The following is a 22913-nucleotide window of genomic DNA, read 5'->3' as shown; positions in this document are numbered from 1 at the left end:
CTTTACCCAAACACTATATAAGCAAGTATTTCAGACATAAACTTAACATGATATTTTAGTAACTTGGACACAACTCTTCTTTCAGAGTAAAGAGCTGAAGAGAAACAGACTCAATCACTCATGGATTCAGTAAAATGTGAGATCTGGAGCACTTCCCAACCCTCAGTCTTTCTTAAAAATATGGAGATTAGTTTCTTTCAGCTGTTTTACTGGATTTCTGCATTTTCATTTAGATGACCTCCTAAATTTGAAATTACTGGCTTATTAATGAAAGGTTCCATGTTTCAGAAATTTAAACTAGATAATGTTTGATCATAATGAATACACCCACCTTTTATACTTAATATTAGAAAAAGATTTCTGCCTATACCCTGTGTATCTAACCTTCACCCACCCTCAAGGGTTTAAACTTTTGATGTGGTATCTGGGTAAGACAGTGTGGATACAAGATGCTACAGAAGTCTGTAAAAACATAACTGTAGAGCCACGAGGAATTTTGGCATGAGAAATGATTATTTCTGAACAATTTCCACATGAACTTCACACAGGATAAGGGAATGAAAACTAAATCATCTCAGCATACCTACAGATTTTCAGAATGCCATATCCATATGTAGCTTGTTATCTGCATGTACCATGTTTCACATTCTTCAAGATCAGAATCTGTAACAGGACCTTATCTTTAGCACTCTTCTACACCCTCACAAATTTTTCCCAAGACACTTTGTGAACAGGTATCCTCCTCTTGGCAGCTCAAAGACATCCAGGACAGCACGGGTACATGTTCTGAATCCTAATATTGTCAGAAAACTGAAAAACCCAAGTCCAGACAGCACTGCCAAAAGGCCACTAGATTTACAGGACACTTTTCTGGTGAAGTCAGAGATTTATCTCTACATTTTCTGTTTCAACAAGAACACTTCTGAAGGCAGCTGGCTAAGCTTAAACAGAACAAATGATTATTTGCCATAGAAGGGCTCTGTTAGCTAACTAATACTTTGACATAGTCCAATTACTACTTTGCTTTAGAGATCAGACCTTTAAAATTAATTCCCATACCTAAAGGCAGGCATGAGAAGTTCCACAGGTTCTGCTGTTACATTCACCTAGCAGGTCCTCCTCTTCTGCAGATGAAATGCCAAATCAGTGGTTAAAAAACTGAGACAGGTGGGGGAAGACAACCAAGAAACTCCTGAACAGACATTACCTTAACTTGGCAATGCTGAAGCTTATTTCTGAAACATTCTGTATTTCCAGCAATAAAAATGTACAGAAAACCTGGGAAACCCCAACCCCATATGAATATTAAAACAGGGCAATCTTTGCAGTGCAAAATCATGATGCACATAACCAAAGTGCTGTCAAATTCTTTCACTTCGTCACAAGGATCCACAACATACACTCAAGTTGACATTTATTTACCAAGCAAACAAAACAGCAAAATATAAACAAAATCAAGATTTTCTAGCATTAACTGCTATGAGGTCACAAATTCCCTTCGTCACACAAGCACAGCAGGGCTTGTTTAACAAAGATATAAGCAAGATTCAGTTTGCCCTCTTCCAGTGAGCTTTCAAAATAGTAATTTTTAAAAACCGTCCTTCTGAGAAGGGAATTAATTAATTAATTTCTGATTATTGACTACATACAGTTTTAGCTACTACTGTTTTATGATGCATGGGAGCACAACTCCTGTAGGTACTTTAGGTGTTCACAAAAAGCAAAAATATAAGTTATCCCCGTTGGATCTCTTTATTTATAATAGAAAGATGATGAAAGATGGTAATAGACAAACATAAAATTAGTGTCTGTGGACAAAGACCTCTTTTGGAGAACCTAAAGTTCATTTGCCCTACATGAAATCCACCCTAAAAAAAGGAAACTTGTAAAGGAGGCTGAACCCACAGCTCCAAGACAGATCAAAATATTTTGCTTTTGCTACTTTGCCTGAGGGTTACTACAAAATATCTTTCTTTATTGACAGAAGGGGCCAGACATTAAGGGACAGAAATTACACACTTTGCCTGAGGGTTACTACAAAATATCTTTCTTTATTGACAGAAGGGGGCTATAAGGGCCAGAAATTACATCTGGTACAAATCACTAATGTTTCCCAAATATCTGCCTGTAAATCCATCCAAGTAACACAACTCTGAATTGCAGATCTCACTCCTTGCTACATGTGAGACTTAGACATGCATTATTTTGGTTAAGCAGAACACTGAGCAGAGCAACAGAAAGGCTTTGCCATATCTTGGACAAAAAAAACCCAACCCAAAACAGTGAAACAAGCAGCAAATTCCTTGTCAAACCAGCCTATAGTGGTCAATACAGGAGGAGGAAAAGGAAAAGCTGAGATTTTAAATCATTTAAATCGTGACATTACCTGTTTAACAACTGACAATAAATCTGGTCAGTTTATAAAACCAGAAACTGCCATTAATCTCTCAACACCATCTGCTGCTGACATGTAAAGGGAAGTCAGTTCTTCCAACGATGGCTTACTCACCACTTTACTTCATCTGCCATGTCCACCATAATGCCCAAAAGACCAAAATAAAATAGGAAAAGCTCTGGAATGCACGAACCAATGATAAATATGAAAAAATGCAAGACATGCTGACATTGTTGGAATTTGACTTAGCTACATCTGGTCAGCTCTTTTCTACAGAAACCTGGCTCAGGGTTCAGAAGCAGTCAGGAATCAATCATATGCTAAATATTATTTACAATGAAAAATAATGAAATTGAGAACAATATAGAAAATCATTAACATGCCACTGTATGCATTCACAAGACATTTATATTTTGAATGTCCTCTATTTTTCTGGTTCCTTATTCTAAAATAACCACAAGACAGCAGAACCCAAAGGGCAGCACAGTGCAGAAACAGGATTAACACTAAATAGCATTCTGGAATTGCTTCTAAAATATGTGGAACAACACACTAGTACTGGACAAGCTGAAATTAAAAATTCATCAGGTTTGTGAGAAATCTACACAATGACCAGAAGTCCATGATCATAATAATATTTCTATTATTATGGCAGAATCTAGCAAAACAAGTAGGTAGCAAATTGAAAAGGTGAAAGAGCTGCTTTAGTGCCCTGTTACTTCACATACTGGATGCAAAAAGCTCAAAAAGACCCCGAGGTCTCCTTCCATGAACTCAGCCATCTACAGCCTTGAAATATAAAGTCACCAGCTTCAGAAACCTCTGAGTCAGTAACTGCTGGAGGCTGAGTATATCCAAAAGGAGCATCACTCTATGATTTGTGATTTCTGTACTCTCCATTATGCCTCCTCCACTGAACCCTACCCCGAGCTGAGGTGCTGAATTAAATGGCTCCTTGATCCAACTTGGTAGTGCTATTCTTAGACAGTATTTTTGTCAACACTTCAAGATATTACTTCATACTCAATTTGGATTCTCCCACCAATGTGTTTATTAAGAGAGAGGACAAAAAATGTATTTAGGGAACACTTATTGGGACAACAGTTTTACGTAAAAAATGCACTTAAATCAGCCAGAAGAAAAGGAAGTCTGGCATGGAAAGCCTGAACAAATACTTAGGTTTTCTGCAATTAATTTTGTAGCCACTCTCGAGAATACTCACAGCTTCTAATCTCCCCTCAAACCAGTATAGTGCTGTATGCTTTTTAAAGAACAAGTGGTTCTTTAAGATACTTTTCCAATGAGGCATTAAGAAAAAACAATTTAAAGTACTGAAGTAACAATTACTGCTGCACATCAGGAGCTGCTTAGCACTAACAAGTTCTCAGGGCTCAGCTAAACTTAATCCTTTACTAATGGCTAATGCAAAACAGTATTTCAGAAACTCTTCCAAAAAGGGAAAGAAGTTATTTCTCTTGTTCCTGAAGGGATCACCCAGAAGAGATTTTTAGGATTAGTCCTTCTCCTTTGGGATCCTGGTGACATCAGCCAGACAGCCTGTGTAATCACTCGCTGAAGACAGGATCTGATACCTCAAGACAGTATTAAAAAGGAAAATATAACTGGGTTAATTTTATCCTACAACTACAGATCCTGACTCTGACTCCTGAGGCAGCTTAGCTGCACATTTTGTGACAAGTACAGTAACTGTAATTTATCAGGAATTCCTAACAACTGATGATAAGAAACAATCAAGTCCTTCCCCTGAAAACATATACTTATTTTAGTTGTTTTTCTTTTTATTTTTGAAATTAAGACAAAATGAGCAATCTTGGGATCTGTCTGTACCATCTGCAGTGGGATAATAAACATTCAATGAACTCCATTCTCCAATATTACAAAAGGAACTTTGTGCTGGTCTCTACTGATTAGATGCAAACACCAGAGAAATATCATCACCTCCAGTGGAACCCAGCTTCCTGTATTTAGTTACACAGACACTATTAGAAGATCATCCTCAGACTGTTTCAGCTCTACCCTTACTGGGTTTTTAAATCTCTGCCAGTATGTAGATATTGGATATAATGGAGCTAGCCAGAAAGTTTTTCTCTGCGAAGGTGAAATGGCAACATAAACATATGACAGGGACTAGTGGAATTTCTCCAGCAATTTGCAATTTCCCCCCATGTAGCTACTGCAAGGTCATTACAGGCCATATCCTGCAGAGAGAGAGTAAAAACCTGCCAAGTTTCTGGTCTAATACTAGAAGAGAACTACAAGAAAAGGGGATAGGAAGCTATGTAGAAGGTATAGTTTTTGGACCATGTACATGTACTACACAGCTGGAAACCTTAAACTAGCAAGTGGAGCAGAGTGTGAACTTCCAGGTTTGTTCTGGACATAGTGCTGCTGCTTTTGTGAGCTACTGCACCCGTGCTGGGAAGCCAGGCCAGGAAGCCCAGCCAAAAGGGCAAAGTGCCACATGTAAGCCCATCCCAGCTTCTGCAGAACGAGCTCAGATGTGCCAGGATCACAGACTGGGCTGCTGCCACGGCCAGGGAGCACAGACCTACCCTGGGACCCCCAGCATGGGAGCTGCACAGAGTACACATATGTACTCTCTGTTTCCTGTACAGAAACTCTGCATTGCTCTGGGGATCATGCTTGGATTACTTCATATTAATACATGAAATAAACCTCAGCCGTCCTCCTCCAAACAGCATTGCTTCACTTCTAACACAAGCAATGAGTAAGAAAATCTCATTCCTCACTGGTAGTGAAAACAGTGACTTGAAAAGCAGTTCAGGACAAATCCCAGTCCCAGGGCACCCTGGCACATGAGCAGCTACAGGAGCCCACGAGTCTGGCACTGATTCAAACCTCTAACATGTGATACCCACCACCCATAACACAGAACATCCAGGGGTGCACTGCCTGACTTTAAAGCTGTGAAACCTCATCAGGAGAGGCATGGATTTTAAATTGAACTCCTCAGGTGGAGAGAAGGGGGAAAAGAGGGAGGGGAGAAAGAGAGAGTCACTAGTTGTCCCACACTTCATCTCCTTTTCCCCAGGAAAATGAAAGCATTACAGCTGTTCCTCAGAGGCCTGGAAAAGCTGGTGGTTATCAACAGAAATCTAACTCACATCAGAGCTGGGCAGATCACATTTATTCCCAGCTGAAAACTAACTCGCAGACAATGTTTTAAATAGTCTTCATTTCTGTTAACAAAAAAATGCCCAAACAACAAGAACACCCAACAGCAGAGCACTGGAACATTTGTTACATGATATGCCTCTCACCTCAGTGCAATAGTGATCTGCTGTGCCCATCAGACAGAGATATAATTACCCTGCACAAAAGGCAGCATTTGAAACATGGTGATTTTTGCTGAATAAAAAGAGTAAGAGGCTGGACAACAAGAAATTGAGAGAGAAACCAGATGAAAAATAAAACCAGACAAACAGGTTCTGCATTAACTTGTAACCTACAATAAACAGGTATCTGAGCGCAAAATTAATCAGCTTTTACTCTAAGGATATTTACCTAATTTCCACTTTGCAGCCACAATCAGCTACATAAAACCACAGTATGATGCACTAGCATTAAGGCTTTGGATGCTGGCCATGAAGTTTCAGGCTAAAGCCTGAAACCAAAGAGCACTGATACTAAGACATTACAGTTATCACCACAGAAAATACATGTATGTCACAAGCCTGACAACTATACGTGGACAAACGTGAAAAATCTCCTTCACATGTTCCCTCATATTTGTTTTTCCTTATTTTAAACCTGCACAGTTGCAAACCCTCCCTGTGACAAGAAGAAAAGCCCCAGGTTTTTTACAATTGAGGACTTATATAATAAAATAACATCTTGCAACCTTTAAATGCTTCTCCTTTTGACCTTTGTACTTTGAAGTGCACTATGCTAGATAAAAAAAAAAAAAAAGCCAGAAGTGTGACCCTCTGTTTCAACCTCTCTGAAAAGAGCAGGGTTGCAATATTGCAAGGGCTGAGATGAAGCAGGTAGTTTGGGTAGTTTTGTAGCTCGGGTTTGGCACAGGAGCAAATAACCCCATCACTCAGCAGCCACCGAGCCCCAACCACTCTGGGAAACAGTGTTCCAGTGGTTTTCTCCTGATCATTTCTGCCCTACAGACAACTCAAAGAAACCAGACAAACCTTTCTTTTCATTTTAAATGAACTGTGCACCAGGAAAAATTAAACGCCACTCTCAATGGACAACCAGTGTAAAACAAACTGCACAGGTGGACATATTAAATATCACCTCCTCTTCCTGAAAAAAAAACAAAATAACAAACCCACACAAATATGCCTCAGTTGTCAATGCTATTAAACATGCCGCCTTTTGGTCCAATTTATCCTTATTAACCATGAGCTGGACAAAGAATTACTCAAAATATTGACTCTGTCCATTCCTTTTACTTCTGAGTAATGATTCAGGAAAGTCTGAACCAGTTAGCATTAAAACATTCTCCTTAACAAAACCAAGGAAAACTCTTGAACAACATTCCTCAAAATATGAGTATTGATAATTTTAGTATAAATTACACATTCAAACCATAAACAAACGATAAATATTTCTGATACCTAGAAACACATTTACACAGTTCTGTGAACTCATTTATTATTTAGTTTTATTGAAAAGAACTGTAAATAAAATCAGCAATACAGCAACTCTGTTTCTTCTCTGTATGTGCGACCTTGGAAGAAGGTAACAATCAACAGGGCTGTGTTAATGGCAGGACTGGATGGTCTTAGAGGTATTTTTCAGCCCACAATTCCCTGATTAACTGCAGCTGACAGAAAACCATAACATACATTCTGTGTTTAAGGTGTGCATAACAATCCAAAGCATTCATTAACATTCACTATTGTTATACAATACCATTCTGAATTATTCACTGAGAAATTTAATACACATAGAAGTATCCCGGCTATGTAGGGTTTTTCCTCGGAGATAAAGTTATTGCAAACCACATTCCTTTAAATGGAGTCTAGCAATAAAAGCTAAATAAAGGGGAAAAAGGGTTCCCAGCAGCATTCTTATTTACAACTTGGTAAGGCAAATGAAAAAAAGTTTAAACATTTCTGCCAATGTTTAAAAGAAGTAAAAAACCAAAGAGCCTGACCACAAAATTAATGACACCAGATACAAGATCTAGATGTTTTTAATTAAAACAAGTCACTGGGTTGAAGCAAGCAAAACCAGCTCTTTTCAGGCAACAAATAGGCATAGGGACTACATTCCAATTGCCAAAATCTGATGGCAAAGAGGCCAGCTGACCACTGAGTACATTTTTCTTTTAATTCAGAACCAGAAATAGAGAATTTTTTTTTGTTTTTTTTCCCCTGAAACATCTGCTTATTAAGAAGCCAGAATACCTCATTCTCCAGGAGTTAAAGACCATCTCTAAATGCAGAGGCCTCCTCAGCTCCCTTGCTCAGGTGCACATCCTGACTAGGTCTTGGCTACACGTCTAGAGGGAGTTTCTGTTTCATACATCACATACTTCCACATGCCCTGATTTGCTCTGGGGACTCACTTTACTGATATGGAAACTGAATTTATGGGGTATTCCTATCCTGGGGAAGAAACAGGTACCAGAACTGGAGTGCATCTGTTCTTTTTTTGAGACAAAGGGAGGCATAGAAAATTACTCCCCCTGTTTGTGAGGCATCTACTAAATGCCTGAAGATGAGCATAGAAACACTGAAATTCCTGTATGATCAACAAACCTCACAAAATACAGAAAACAAAAAAAAGTACTACCTTCTTTTCAGTGGTGCTTGAAGTCTTTGACACTAATGCTGTTTCAACAAGACCCTGCTCAAGTAAGGAGTCATATTTTATGCTTCTTTTTCTGCTTCTCCTCTCCTTGTTTGCTGGCTTCTGTTCATTTTCCTCTGACTGAGACACATCTGCACCATTGTCCCCGCAAATGGAGGACTCGAAAAGAGGCTTCCCATTCATGTAGGTTTTAGTGATTTTCAGCTTTATTTCTGGAGAGCCATTCTTGATAGGAGTAGTGTTGGGAGGTGTTCCAACTCCCTTTATTTCCTGAGGTTCAAAGCGCAGCTTGGCATCTTGGGCCCCGGACTCGCCATTAAACACCCGAGAGGTCAGGTCTTTCAATTTATCAGCTGGAATAAATGGAAGAGTCTCATGGCCATTATATTTTTGCATGACACCTTCCTGTAGAGTGGCAGAAAGTTGTGCTTTGCCCAAGTAGACAGAACATTCACGATTCACTTCACAATTCTGAGGTTTCCCATTGGTATTTCCAAGGATCTCTGGTACCTGCTTCATTTTGATGCAGTTAATTTTTTGTGTTAACAGTTGAGAACTTCTTTTGATGCTAAAGTCCATTCAGCCCAGGTGTTTCCAGTCTTACACTGCTATATTAAGACAAAAAGACAAAAAATATTTTTAATAAAAAATGTCTAAAGCTATTAAGTATTCAGATAGACGTCAGCCCTAATATAAAACTCAACGTATTTCATTAGAGTTTTACTAAAAAAAGCTTTGTTTACAATCTTCAGAGGCAAAATGCCTCAATATCTGTTAATATGCATTACAAAAAAATTCCAAGAAAAACAGATCTATGAATCATCAATTCTATTAAATCGAAAGTGGAATGCAAAATCACAGCTTTCATTTCAACCATTTGTTAACCATTTACAGCATGAGTGTTGCCTACAACAACTACACAAAGGTACTGCTATAGAAAACAAGTAAGAGGTTAGACCGAAGATAATATCATTATTAACAACATAAAGCAGATGAGTTTACCTCCAGGAGGCTGTGCCAGCATGGAAACTCCACAGGCTGTGTTCCTGTAGCACCTACACTATGGACAGCAGCATCACAAACTTCCCTTCCTCACTCTCCAAACCTCAACCAGCCATCAAAACACACCCCCGGCAGAAACACCACAGCTCAGAGAGTCTCCAGACATCTCCCAAAGCATTCTGGCTGTAAGAATGAATAAAGAGTGAGCCTTTTGGGCCAGGAACACCAGCCCACTGGGAAACAGCTAATCCTTCAGGCTGGTGACCATACTGCACAAAATTTAAATGATCAAAGCAACTCCTGGAATTTCAGACTTTTCATGGCAACAATATCACCTAACACCCACTTTTCATACAGAATTCTGCAGACATGCAACAAGCTAAAACTGCACTATTTTTAGGCCCTAAACAGGTTCTCCAAGGACTCTAAAAGCTATCCCTGCTTATTTCAACATTATACCACGGTTGCAAACAAATCAATCTGGCAGAATGACTCCTTTGTGCTCCTAAACCAGGCAAGATGATGGTTTCAATTTTTAAAATTTACATGCATAGATTCTTCATATTAGTGGGTCCAGTATATACACGATATAGAAAAATACACCATCATAAATATTATGAAAACTCAGCAAAATACTCATCATATCCATGCTCAAGGCAACCAGTTTCATACACGATTAAGTCCAAGGACTGTCACATCGAATCAAAATTTCATCAAATCTAGTCTCATGTGCTTCCAAAAAAGTGCAGCAAAAACCATGAAGAATAACTATTGAATTGTCAGTTGCTATGGGAGAAATCCCTTCTGAATCTCACCTTGTTTATTAATGCACGCGGTTATAATATTTACAACTGGCATATTCCTCCAACTTGCATTTTTGATAGCTCTACATCAGGAGTAGCAATGCAAACATGTTCATAACTGAGCACTGCTGTAGCCTGCCAAAGCTTCTTAAGGATGTCAAGCCTGAATTCAAAGCAGCTGACAAACACGAAACCTTTTCATTTACAAAGATGCCGAAAAAAAATGAAAAATCATAACTCCATCACTCCTTAGCAAATGCTCCAATCTCCCTAACATGTTGCTCTAAAATATCTACAAGATAAAAGGCTGTGTTTCCACACAAGCTGTGTAGACTCATTTGAGAGATGAAAACCCTTCTCGCTCCAGGAACAAACAGCAGTCTGAAAATCTGGCATTAAACAAGGCAAGGACAGCAAGTGTACCTGAACTCCAAGTGAATCTGCAAGAGAAAAAAAATCTAATCTTTCTTTAGCCAGATGAAGTCTGAATTACTAATAAAATCTCTGATAAAATGAGCAGAAAGCAGCTGTCTATATTAACTTTTCTTAAGAGGAATCAGATAAAAGGAAACTCAAAACTCAACCAGAACAGAATAAATGACTAAACCTAAAGGGAACTGATATCCTTTCACAGCATATTCTCCAAAAATATGGACATGAGACAAACTCTTCAACCCAATTAATAACACGAAATAAGTGTTTCAAGCTGTGATTCAGCAGATTTAACTGAAATCACATTTCTCTTAAGAAACAACTAGTGACAAATTCTATAAACCTCTGGGCAAAATGCAAACCTGCTGGGAAGCATGTCCCGCAGCTAGAGCGCAAAATCCCTTAGAAAAACCACCAAAACCAAGAACAAGACAACCAAAGCACCGGACTGCTGCTGAACCTGCGCTTCCTTGGCAGGGGTCCTGCTGGAGCCAAGCGGAGGTTGGATTTGGGAAGCTCCGAGCTGGGCCCGGGGCAGAGCGCGGCTCGGCGCGGCCGCAGCGCCCTCCGGTGGGCGCGGGGCGCGGCGCGGCCCTTCCCGCCCATGGAAGGTTTCGGGATGGCTCCCTCAGCTGCCGGTCACGGCACCGATGGGCTTCGGCATCGGGCCAGCCGCATCTCCTAACCCGCAGGTTGTTCTGTGCTGCTGAATTATAATTCTCACTCTCACCACATAAGTCTTGAAGCTACAAAGCCGTCCAGCTTGAGGCACGCCTCCAAAGAAGCAGCAAATAATCCAGTGAGGCTGTTACTCGTGCACCCGGTCCCAGGACAATGATGAATTAGAATGGGTATCTTAAGAACGTCAAAACAAAAATTGCCATAGTCACGGAATAACTGAGGCTGGAAGGGATTTCCTCGGATCATCTATTCTGACCCCTAGATCAAACTTCTCAAGGCCTTGTCTGAACAATGACGCACAGAAAAACAAGTTAAAATCTGTGGCTTAAAAAAATCAAGTTATTCTCTTTCTAGCTAATAAACCTAACAGCACGCACTCCATATCACAAAAACAAAACAAACCAACCAAAAAAAAATCCCAAACCAACCAAAAAACAAAAAAAAAACCAGAAAAAGAAACCAAAACAAAAAGACCCTGAACTTTTAGCAGTCACTTTGATTTCCCCAATCCACCTGAAGATACACAGATTTCAAGAACTTCAGTGAGTGACGGTTCAGTTAATGATTCTCACAAACACAGGTCACTAAAAACAGCTGAAAGCACTGAAAAAGCCTCCTCAAATCACTGGAGCCTAGAGACAACAAATCCAGGAATAATACTGGTAAAAGGAGGAAGTTAATGTACCCACAACAATTGTAAATGGGAAAATGAAGACAAAGGCAGTAATTTGAAACTGTAAGGTATCAGGACCAGGAGATACAGATTATAAAACATGGGAAATAGACCAAGTTTGTACAAAGATTTAATGGAACCAAATGAGTAGAGGCTTAAAGTAAGAGGCAGAATAACAGGCTAAGATAACAGATGTGAGTACCTAACACAAAATATAATCCCATGGGGAGATGAGACATGTAGACAGCAATTGGCAGGTTAGTCACCATCTCTAGGACAACCAGTGGGATGGAAATTAGTGATACACATCTCAGTCCTCCTTGCAAAAAATAAGCTACATTGTGAGGTCTGGGTAAAAGAAAGAAAATCTACACATGGGAATAACAAAGGGTTTCAGGAAAGAAGATAAAAATTTAAGTCAGGTACGTTTTGCACCACCTTTACTACACAAAACTTCACAGTAACACTGTAAGAAGAAAAAGGACCAGGCCTTTGTGAGAGGAGGGGAACAAGCAGGAAAGAAGGGACAAGGAGAAAATAACCACCAACCAAGCAGGGCTGCTGTGAGTTTGGAATTAATGCAGGGAGATCTAGAAGACAAGACATGAAGGAATGAAATGAAACAGACAGATCACAGACAAGATCTGGTTGATTCAAGTAGTAAGAGTAAGGAACTGAAGCAGCTGAGCATACAATTAGATTTGGTATCTAAAATCAAGTGCACTCCTGCTGGACCACAGCATCACACAGAAGCAAAAGCAATCCCTTATCTCTTTCTAGATGATTCTAGAAACTTATTGAAAAGGAAAGTGGGGGGAGGGCAGGGAAAGGAAGGGGACAAAAGCAACACATGCTAGTAGGAGCTAATGAGCTTAAGCCAGTATCGTCCCATACTGAATGTCTGGTGACCCAACAAGTACCATTTTCACTAACAAAGGGGAAAAAACCATTATAACCAGGAGTCTGCTGAACAAACATGATGTTTTGGCTTGTGAACAAATAGCTTTCAGTATGGAAAAGAAGATCTCTTATCAGATGAGGTCTCTAGAATTTTTAATCAATGACAACTGGATAATCCTTGTGGTGGCTTTGTACACATTTTCATACTAAAAAAACAGGTTCTATATAAGGCAAACTATCTTGCAGACATTTTAAATCATGCATTAATTACTTGAAAGTTCATCATCTGACAGGAGTCATGAGTCAAATGCAGTTAGTGTGCATGTCAGATTCCTCCTTCACTGTCCAAGCCACTATCATTTATGTGATATTTATTGGCCATTTCTTCCACATCTGCTGTAATTTTAGAGATGCTTTTCTGGTGTGTCAGAAAGAATGGAGTACTCCATTCCTTTCAATTCTGCCAAAGGGAGGGAACTGAGTAAGTAACCATCAACGAGCATCTCTATTAAATATCACTTTTATTTTGTCTAAGGGTTTTCTTACTCTGGTGAATTACTTGGGGCAGGCACAGGGAGGTGGGGGAAAGAAGAGGAGGATGACACACCTCAATACAAATTCACACTAAGAGAACTTTATCCACAAAAGCTATTTTTATTACCTACAAATCAGGCTTTCCGCTGGCCCTAAAAAGCTAATAGATGGCTGCTGCTTTTTTGTGTTAAGAGTGCTTTCTGGTAAGTGTTCTCCATTGTCTCATCAATTTTAAGACAAAAGGTTGTTTTTCAGATCAGAATGAGAGAAAATACTTAACGAGATTCAGAAGGTTACAACACTTTTTTTGCTAATACATTTGAAAACCTAAGTATGCTTACTCATATTATCTCGTATAAAACCCTAAAATATCAAACAGGAGTAGATGAGTATTTACTGTTGTGTAGTACAACTGTTCTTCACTGCATTAAAACAATGAAAAATGACTACTGGATCTAAACAGATTTTTATTTTAGAAGAAAACACAACTAAAAATTGCATTGCAAGATTGGCCAAAAGTAGTCACAAACCAGTTCTAGCCAGAAAATTCAAAAGCATCATCTCTCATGAAGAAAACCTTTACTGTAGTAGCTGAGATAGAACTGAAAATAGGAAAATTTTTTTAAAGCATTTGTCCAAAGAAGACGATTTTTAATGTAAAAGCACCTGAAGTAAATACTTCATTAATCTTGCAGTGGATATAACTACAAAAAGTACATTTTGAAAACTCTGTGAAAAAAGTTAGTGTACTTACAGTTGCACTTACTACCCAATATTACTTGCCACCAAATATTTTTAGGGGAAAAAGAAAGTATCCATCTTTTAAAATTTGTTTTGGATTTGCTTTTTTTCCCCTGATGGATAAAATCTCTGAACTTCAATGTCACAGCCTATTTTCATGAACCAAAACAAGTATTTACTGCCTTCTTATCAAGACAATAGGTAATACCAACGTGTACATTTAACAACTGTAGAATGGAAAGCAATTTCTTCCCTTTAGATGCCACTTGCTACTGCAGAAAGCAAGCTCACAAAATGGATGGACTTGCTTTCTTGCTCTTCCTTGGGAAAAGCTTTTGCAACCAACCCTTTTATGTGGACAAGGCTAGAAGATTCGGCAAGAGGATTCCTCTCCATGAGTTCCTTTTCTTAAAATCCCATAAATACTTTTTTCCACTGCTGCAGAAATTTAATGTTGTCAGCTCCACTCATGCTGCTGGAAGTGGGTGAAGCAATGAGATACATTTGAGTAAAATCAAATTCTTCTAAGGTGTTGTAATTCTGTCTGAAGAGAGATTACACATACCACTGTGGTGGGACCACAGATCAAACAGAAAAGAATGGCTTCTCCTGTGCACATGAGCACAGAGGAGCACTGGTGCCTAAAGTGGTAGAAACTAGTGAATATACCACCAGTATTTGATAAATACAAAGGCAGCCCCCAAACCTGAGACTTTTCTGTGTCCTGGAGAGCTCCAATGGGAATGGTCCCTCTCTAGCAAAACAGGACTCAACAATTCAGTTCTTCCTCAGCTTAGTTCTTTGCTCACCAATGAAATGATGTCTCTCCTTGTCTTTCAAGCAGGTCAGAGTTGTGCATCTAAATAGCTTGGGAACAAAGAACCAAACACAATCACACACAATCTCAAATAGCACAGCACTTCAGTGCAGAGTTCCTTATTTACACTGCTTTTTCACCTGGTCTAACACTACTTTAATTTCCCTTTTTTAATCCCATTGCCTTTTTTTGTCAGCATCCCACCTCTATTCCTTGCACCACACTTTCAGGATCTGAAAGGCTTACATAACATTCACTGCAGCAGATAAACACACTATAATCTGCTTCCTCCTCACTGTGGCCAGTGATCCTGCTCTTATTCCCATATGTAGTTGTGACAGCATTGCAACTGCCTGAAGCTTCACCAAGAGAATCACGAAAATTTCTGACTGCGCAAATTCTGAGGGAATTCAAGGAAGGGAAGTTCAAACCTGGGGTGACACCACTAAATGTTATAGGCAGTGAATTAAGATGCAGTGCTAACAAGATGTTATCTGCTACACCTCTACAGAAATCAGGGTTTGCCAGACCTGACCAGACAGCAGCTAACTCTAATCCAGAGCTACAATCATTTTGCCTAGACCCTGACAAGTCTGCTATCTTTGTCTATCACAGCATTAAAACCTGCTCATCCAAGTGGGTGCATTTAAATGCCAGAAGCACACTTGGTGCATTGGAATCATTCTAGGAAGTGGCAGTGACACTGGAGATATGTGAGGCTTTGCCAACACGATGAAGGCCCAGCTGTATGTACACAGAGAGGGCACAAAAATCCTGGAGCAGCACTAGGCCACATCCTCTGTTTTTTACAGAAGCAGCAACACATCGCACTCATAGTGCACCTCTCTGATGTGGACAGGTAATGTGTACAAACAGCTGATTTCTTTCACCCAGTACATTCAGCTTCACATCTCATAGCATTAGGTAAAGATCTGGAGGGTAAAGGTCACAGGTAATTAATCCTGACTCCTGGCACTACAGAATTTACCTTACAGATATGCACCATTTACTAAAAACTGCACATACCCACATCTGAATGGAACTGACTATAATGTGATCCTGGCCATACTGTGCTAATTCTGATCTACTTCACACAGACCATAACCATTTACATGCAACTACATTAATAATTCTATCAACATATTACCTTGAGGCAAAACACACGCACAGAGGGAACTGGCAGATGTATGCCAGGAGCACTCAAGCAAGGCCTGAGACTTCAGACATTAGAAACTCTTCAAACAAATCCAAATACTTCCTATGAAGTGGCCTTTCTGGTTTGGACATAACTTGAAGTATTTCCCTGTGCTGGAGCTTTACCATGCTCCTGCCAAAATGCATTACCATCATTCTCAAGGTTCTTAATTCCTTTTTTATTTCTTTTGCTACATCTACATCAAAAATCTCTCAGAAAGTGATTAGTGTAACTGTTAGAGGTAAAAGGTCTGGAATTTGAGTTTTAAGTTTCTCTAGATATAGTGTACCTTATCCATTCCACTTGTAAGACAGAAAAATAAAACACTTCTCTGTCTAATAAACCAATTCCTTCCTGTCCACTTTCCAAAACTTCTGTGTAGAGAGGTTTGCAGTGGGTATCTCCTGCAATTTTTTTGCTTTCCTTTCAGCACAGTACTAGCTTTGTGCATTACTTCACTGTCTTATCAAATTTAGTTCTTTGGACAAATTGTGTTGTACATACTTCTCATGGGAAAATCTAGTTCTGACTGTAGAAATAAGTAGTGTTAAGCAATTGTAGCTTCTCTCCCTATTTGCAGAGTTTCTGCAGGCTCAGCTATCACTACCATTTTGAGCCAGGCTTTCACCTGATGAATAGATATTCCACATGTACTTTCAGCTACACATTTTATGGCTGGAACTTGGTTTTTGCACTACTGCTGAATTTCAGTCACATTCCACATTTAATCCCAGCATTTGTTTCTAGTTTGTTCAGGAGTGCTACTATAAACCAGCTTCTGAGTCTGCATTTTGCACTCACAGAAAAATCACATTAATTTCATTCTGAAGTGTTTGATTGAAAATTGTTGCCAACCACTCCATATAGGGAAATTATCCATATTCACATCTTTCACCCTACACTGTTCTACAAGGTTCATACTTTGGCTTAAATCCCTCTGGCTTTATTATCAGACTGGAATCTAGGCATTCTTTACTACAGAGATAACTCCCCAGTTTAGATGTTTCAGAGTGCCAGTGCAGTCAGGATCTTTGCTTCAATGAAATCCCACCAAGGCTGGCAAGTTCCACAATTCATTTATCTGATATGTGATCTTGGGAACCTCAGCTCCAGAGACTAACCATGCCACAGCATGAACATTTACACTTCTGCTTATTAGAATGAATAAATATGTGGAATGGCTCCCAAACACCATCACAGAAGGCTGCATTACTACATATTCTTTCTAATGCTTCTTTTATTCTTCAATCAGTAGCTTTTCAAAATATTTCAAATTCCATTTAAATCACATTTCTAATGAGATCTTTCCTAACCTCAGCCTTTTCTCTTAAAGATATTTTTGTCACAGAATATCTCATCTTCTGCTCCTTTGTGTATCTCTTGTTTACTATGGCAGAACTCAGAGAACAGAACTCACTCCTAAATGTTATGATCTTTGACTTTGGCAAAGAAAACATGGAATTCTGATCTTAGCCCTCAAGGCCAAATATGTTTGAAGATGATTTGTATACCCTGAGTTTGGCTCAGCTGGTTGGAGCATGGTGTTAATAAGCCAATATTGTGGGTTCAGGCCCTGTACAGATCACTCACTCCAGTGCTGGACTCAATGGTCCTTGGGGCTCCCTTCCAACTCAGGACACTCTATGATTCTGTATAAAACACATTTTTAACGTGTATTTTAGCATGGATGTGAGATAATAATATTTCAGTATTTTGTATAAGGCACAAGCCAAGGAGATGTCACAAAGACAGTTCAATGGTGATCTCTGTCAGCCAGAAGAACAAGACATCCTTGTGCTCCTCCAAAGAGACACAGAAAACCAACAGTATCCTTCACAGACAGCAGAGGAAAAATGGTAAAGCTTCTATGAAAATGAAGTTCAATAGTACATCATGCTGCAGTTTTCCAGTTATTTGCCACCTAGGTATCCTTACCCCAAATAGTTCCAATTTGTGCTGGGGAGCTGAATATCAAAGTTCAAAAGAAGATCAAATTGCTCTCTTGCACAAAGAGGAAACAGGACAAGCTAAAAGGATGGGAACAGAACTAGAAACAGAGCCATCACCTGTTGAGCAATCCTTGCAATTTAAAACATGCTTTAAGTCTCATATTTTACTAGTTTCACAATAAGTCATATACTAGAACCTGCATCAGTGGTGCCCCAGGGCAGTCATTTTGCCCAACATATGAAAACTGTGAAATACATTAAGTTAGTACTTCACTTTTCCATACTCACTAAGTACAATCTGATTGCTGTGAAACATTCAAATACATTTTCAAACACCTACTTTCCAGGTAGCTCAGCACATCATGCTACCCTAAGAACAACTTCCATGCAATAGTATTATTCCTTAACATTAGCAAGGATAGTACAAATCCTGCTTTTGGTTCAAGAATGATTCACAGGTATTTGTTTATTGCACACAATATGCAGTTTCAAAAATTCAGTTTATGTTATAATCTACTGTATGCTTTGGACAGAAGTTGCTTAATGAATGTACAAGGGAGTCAATAGATTATCTGGTGCTAAAGTTTAGAGCTGCTTGTCAGGAAGGTTGTTGCATAGTCCATCATGCAATACTTATCATCACAAGGTATTAATATATATTAGTTTATATTCCTGTTTACCATGAACTTTGAGTATTTTTGTAGTTTGCTATTCAACCAAAAGGGCACCAGGAAGGACTGTGGTCTACATTTTCCTTCTACAGATTCCAAAAACTTCTCCTCCTGCTGATGCTAGAAAATATAAATTACCTATTAGAGATGTTGCCAAACTTGATAAGAGCGTTAAAAATAACACCTGATGTAACATTTTACTAACTTCTGTCACTGACAGGAAAAAGGCAAATACATTTATACAGCTACCTCCAATGACTTCAGGTCATAGAGAAGCCAATTTGAAGGTGCAATGAAGGCAGAGTATTTAGGTAATTTCTCTCTTTTCCTTCAAAAATGTTCTCAGAATCAAAACCTACCAAGTGACCATTAACTGTACAACATATCTGACCGACCCATTTAAACAACCACTTGAATTTACAACCAGCAGGGTGACTATTGGCACATCAACAAGGCTGTCCTTACCTTCTCCCTTTCCTTTCTCCCAAGTTCTCTGCGATTATGCCCCAAAGGAAATGTGGACTCACACGTCAAGCTCTGACGAGAAATTATTTTCTCACTTCACTACCTGAGCACTTATCCTGGTGCCACGCTCCATCTCACCTCTCATTTACATCACCAAGATTCCAGTACATCCTTGGTGAAGACACTTCTCAAAGCTACAGCCTAACTGGAAAGGGATGTTCCCTACAAACATGGGACTTACTGACCCACTTGAGATGGGGCTATAAGCAACCTGCTCTAGTGAAAGGTGTCTCTGCCCATGGCAGCGGGGTGGAACTAGATGATCTTTAAGGTTCTTTCCCACCCAAAGCATTCTCTGGTTCTATGATCTCCATTCTTCCGTCATCCCAAGGCTGGATTTGATAATTACACCAGATCTATCACATCTACTCAACCATAAGGCCACTTCAATTGTCTTTGCAGATAAGTAGTGAAAGAGCTCAAACACAGTACTAAAACATGCAGCCATCATCTATGGCATTATTATTAGTCCCACCCAAGCAGTTCTTCACTCAAGCCTGATTACTGACTGTTAGGGAATCTGTTGTTTTCACCAATACCACTTAATGGATGCTTCTCACTGTGCAGCACACTGCTCTTGAGGACAGGTTTAATTTTTTTTTCCCAGAAAAGGCCTGGCCCTTTACCTTGCTCTATGCAGGAAATACATGCAATTTTCATGCATTAAACCATCTTCTATGCTTAAAACCTAGGAAATGTCGTGTGGTTATATAAGCAGGAATGACCAGCAGTGACCAAACTGCTGCAAAATTTCTGTTTGTATCTTCTACTCATCACACACCAGATCCTTGACACAGGAATCCAAGCAGAGCAGGTGAACATTTATGCACATGGAGCCCCACTGCTTTGGGGGCAGTCAATAGGCTTTGATCGACCACAAGGAAACACTCACATTTATCAGGCTGCAGAAACAAGACCTCGCTGGGGAAATGTACTGACACCGGTGGAACAAAAAGCAGGCTCAGTGCAACAATGAGAGGTGAAAGGGCCACAAACAACAGGACACTGAAAAACAATCTCCTCCTGCCATTGCTTTGCTGCTTTATTAGTGCAGTGTTTTGGACACAAACTCACATATATGCATATATCCATCACCCAAACACTAGAAAGCAACAGTCATTTCTGCTTCCAGTCTAAACCCAAGCAGGGTTGGTTTTGCTGTAATATCCAGTCTATGACATGCAGGCAATAATTTACATGCTATAATCTCACCTGCAAAACTACCACTGGCTTCAGAAAAGGCATGTAGCCCTACAGACAGTGAAACACTTTTTTTTATTCTTACCAGCTATTTCTTGGATTCATATTGAACTAAAAAGAAATATATTTTATTTTTATTTTCCATCTTCTAAACTACTTTAAATCTAAACCCTTAACGTATAATGGCCTAGTTCCTTCTGACATTTTCAAATAATATTTGATAAAGTAGTAGGTTTTACTGTACTTTTAATACCTGGATTTTTCCAAGCATGTATGAGGGTGGATAGTCCTATAACCTTCACACCGTCTCCAGTAATATTTAGAGTCTATTCACATGCTGAAAAACCCTGTCAGATTTTCTGATGGTTTCATACTAGACAACAATCCCTGAATGATTTAATATATGGGATATAGACAGTTACTGAAGCAACCAAAAATTGCATATAGTTTAAGTACTGAGCCCTGAATGGCCCTGCAAAACAGTCAAATAATCCACAGTCAAATTCACCACACTGTGAAACTGAGGAGTTTATTAATGTTGATATGCTGCATTTCCCAAGCCAAATTCCCACAGCAAACAAGCAAATAATAGCTTCAGAAATAAGTTTGCAGATATTCTACTAACACACGAACATTTCAGTGAAGAACCAATTTATTCTTGCAGCTGAAGCCACACTTTCCATGTGTAAGGAATGTTAGTAACCTTATATATATATATATATATTTATATGTGTGTCTGCTTAAGACTCTTAGCAAAATCTATTACAAACTTCACTGCCACCCCAGTGTTTACCTTCCTTGGATGTATGCAAAGGCTAAAAGCCAAACATATCTTCCTTTTTCATTTTTTTTAAAGCAGACCTATTTAGCTTACTCAGTGTGGGGTGCACTAGCCCCTAAATTTAACAATCATTATAAACCAATTTTAATGTAAATGCCAATAAGAAAATATTCATGCACACAAAGTACACGGGCAATGACTGATACCAGCCTCTTGCTTGCCTTATGTCTGTTAGCAAGAAGCCCATTTTCTCTGAAATGTATTTAAATATGTTGTTTACTGGCTCTGTACTTCTACTAGTGTTTACTCCTCCTTTCAGCCGACATATTTAAAAAAAAAACCAAAACCAAAAAGCAAGTATAAATACGTTCAAGAAGTATGGCAAATTCCCTTCTCCACCCCCAGAGCGGTAAAGCCACAGCAGATGAGCTGTAACTATGGCCTTGGGAATACAAGTTCCCCAGGCTCTTTTACCACACAAATATCAATTCAAGTTACAAGAGCCCTGTCCTCTTGTACTTAATGAATATCGAGCCAACGAGCCCGCACGCCTTCGCAGGAATGTTTTCTTTCCATTTTCCTAACAAGGCTCTCCTCCCACACCGGTCCAGGATGGACCGCAGAAGGGTGTAAGTGGAAGGATCATCACACCAGTGTTTAGTGGAGGAATAAATCAAACATGGCTTCCCCCTCCATACATTTCCAGAGTTACATTCACTCCTGCTGCCGTACAATCTCAGTCCTACCCGGCGGGAAGGGGCAGGAGCAGCCTCCACCTCCCCACACCCTCACCGCCACGGGGGGGGACATTTGCAGCCTCGCTACCCCTTAATGGGGCTGCTTAAAGCCTGGGGAGGGTTTTTTCCCCCCTTCCCATCGGCCGTGTCCCCCCGCTCCGGTTTTCTTTCTGATTTGCACTGATTGATCCCCCGTTCCCCGGGGAGGGAGGTGGGACGGGTGGGCACCTCTCCTCTACCCCTTTATGCTGCCCCCGACCTCCCGCAGCGCCGGGGAGGAGGAGGAGGCGGCCGGGGGGAAAGGATGAAGCTGCAACAGCCGGGACTCCGGCTCGGCATCGCTCCTTTCCGCTCCTCCGCCACCCAAGAGTCAGGCCCAGCCAGCGGCACAAATCCTGCGGCAGCCTCGGGGGGGGACGAGGGGCAGGCGGGGGGACCCGCGGCCCCGCAGCGAGGGCCAGGTAGCGGGGGGAGGAGGGGGAGCGAACAAAAAAGCCCTCCTCCGGGGAAGGGGGAAACGGGAGCTGCGGGCTGCCCGGGCAGATGGAGACGGTAAGTTTGAGGGGAGCGGAGCCTCGGGAGGGGGAGTCCCCGGGAGAAGCGCCGGGGCGGGAGCGGGGGGCGCGGATGCCCCGCCACGGAACCCCCCGTCTCCCACGCTGCCTCCGCTGCATTTCTGCCGGGCAGGGCTCGCGGTCCCGGCCCGGGAGAGCGGCTCCCGGTGCCCACGGCGAGGCGCGCGGCCGGGCGGCAGCATCCCCGCGGGCGGGCGAGCCTCGCCGCCGCCGCTCCCGCCTCCCGCCCGGGGCCTGCGGGAACGTGCCCCGGGTGCCTCCTCCCTTCCCGCGGGGGAGAGCCAGCCGCGCTGCCGGCCTACCGACCTGTGCCCTAGCGCATCCTTCTCCCCGGGAAGCCGGGCGAGGCGGCGGCGGTATCTCGGTGCCGGGGAGCGGCGGGAGCCGAGGCGACACAGCGGCGGCGGCGGCTCCGGCGGGTCCTGCGCGGCGGCCCCGCCCCCTCCTCCGGCCAGAACCAGCGCGAAAAATCGGCGGCGCTGATTGGC

General features: G+C 40.9%; 1 protein-coding gene across 7 annotated transcripts in view; it reads right to left on the bottom strand.

Annotated features, from left to right (window-relative positions):
- The window catches only part of NSD2 (nuclear receptor binding SET domain protein 2), a 99736-nt gene that overhangs the window by 51463 nt on the left and 25360 nt on the right, over nt 1–22913 (bottom strand). For 4 of the 7 annotated variants that reach the window (XM_039723926.1, XM_039723925.1, XM_039723928.1 and 1 more), the window contains one exon: nt 8192–8817. In XM_039723926.1, the coding sequence (XP_039579860.1) occupies nt 8192–8788 (597 nt within the window). In that variant the 5' untranslated portion in view covers nt 8789–8817. Of the gene's footprint in view, nt 1–8191; nt 8818–22731; nt 22862–22913 lie in introns of those variants that run through there. The other 3 variants (XM_039723923.1, XM_039723930.1, XM_039723929.1) reach the window with 2 other exon arrangements.

This window comes from Passer montanus, unplaced genomic scaffold (assembly GCF_014805655.1).
Source record: "Passer montanus isolate IOZ18808 unplaced genomic scaffold, ASM1480565v1 scaffold51, whole genome shotgun sequence".
Taxonomy (NCBI): domain Eukaryota; kingdom Metazoa; phylum Chordata; class Aves; order Passeriformes; family Passeridae; genus Passer; species Passer montanus.
This window is presented reverse-complemented; position numbering and strand designations above follow the sequence as displayed.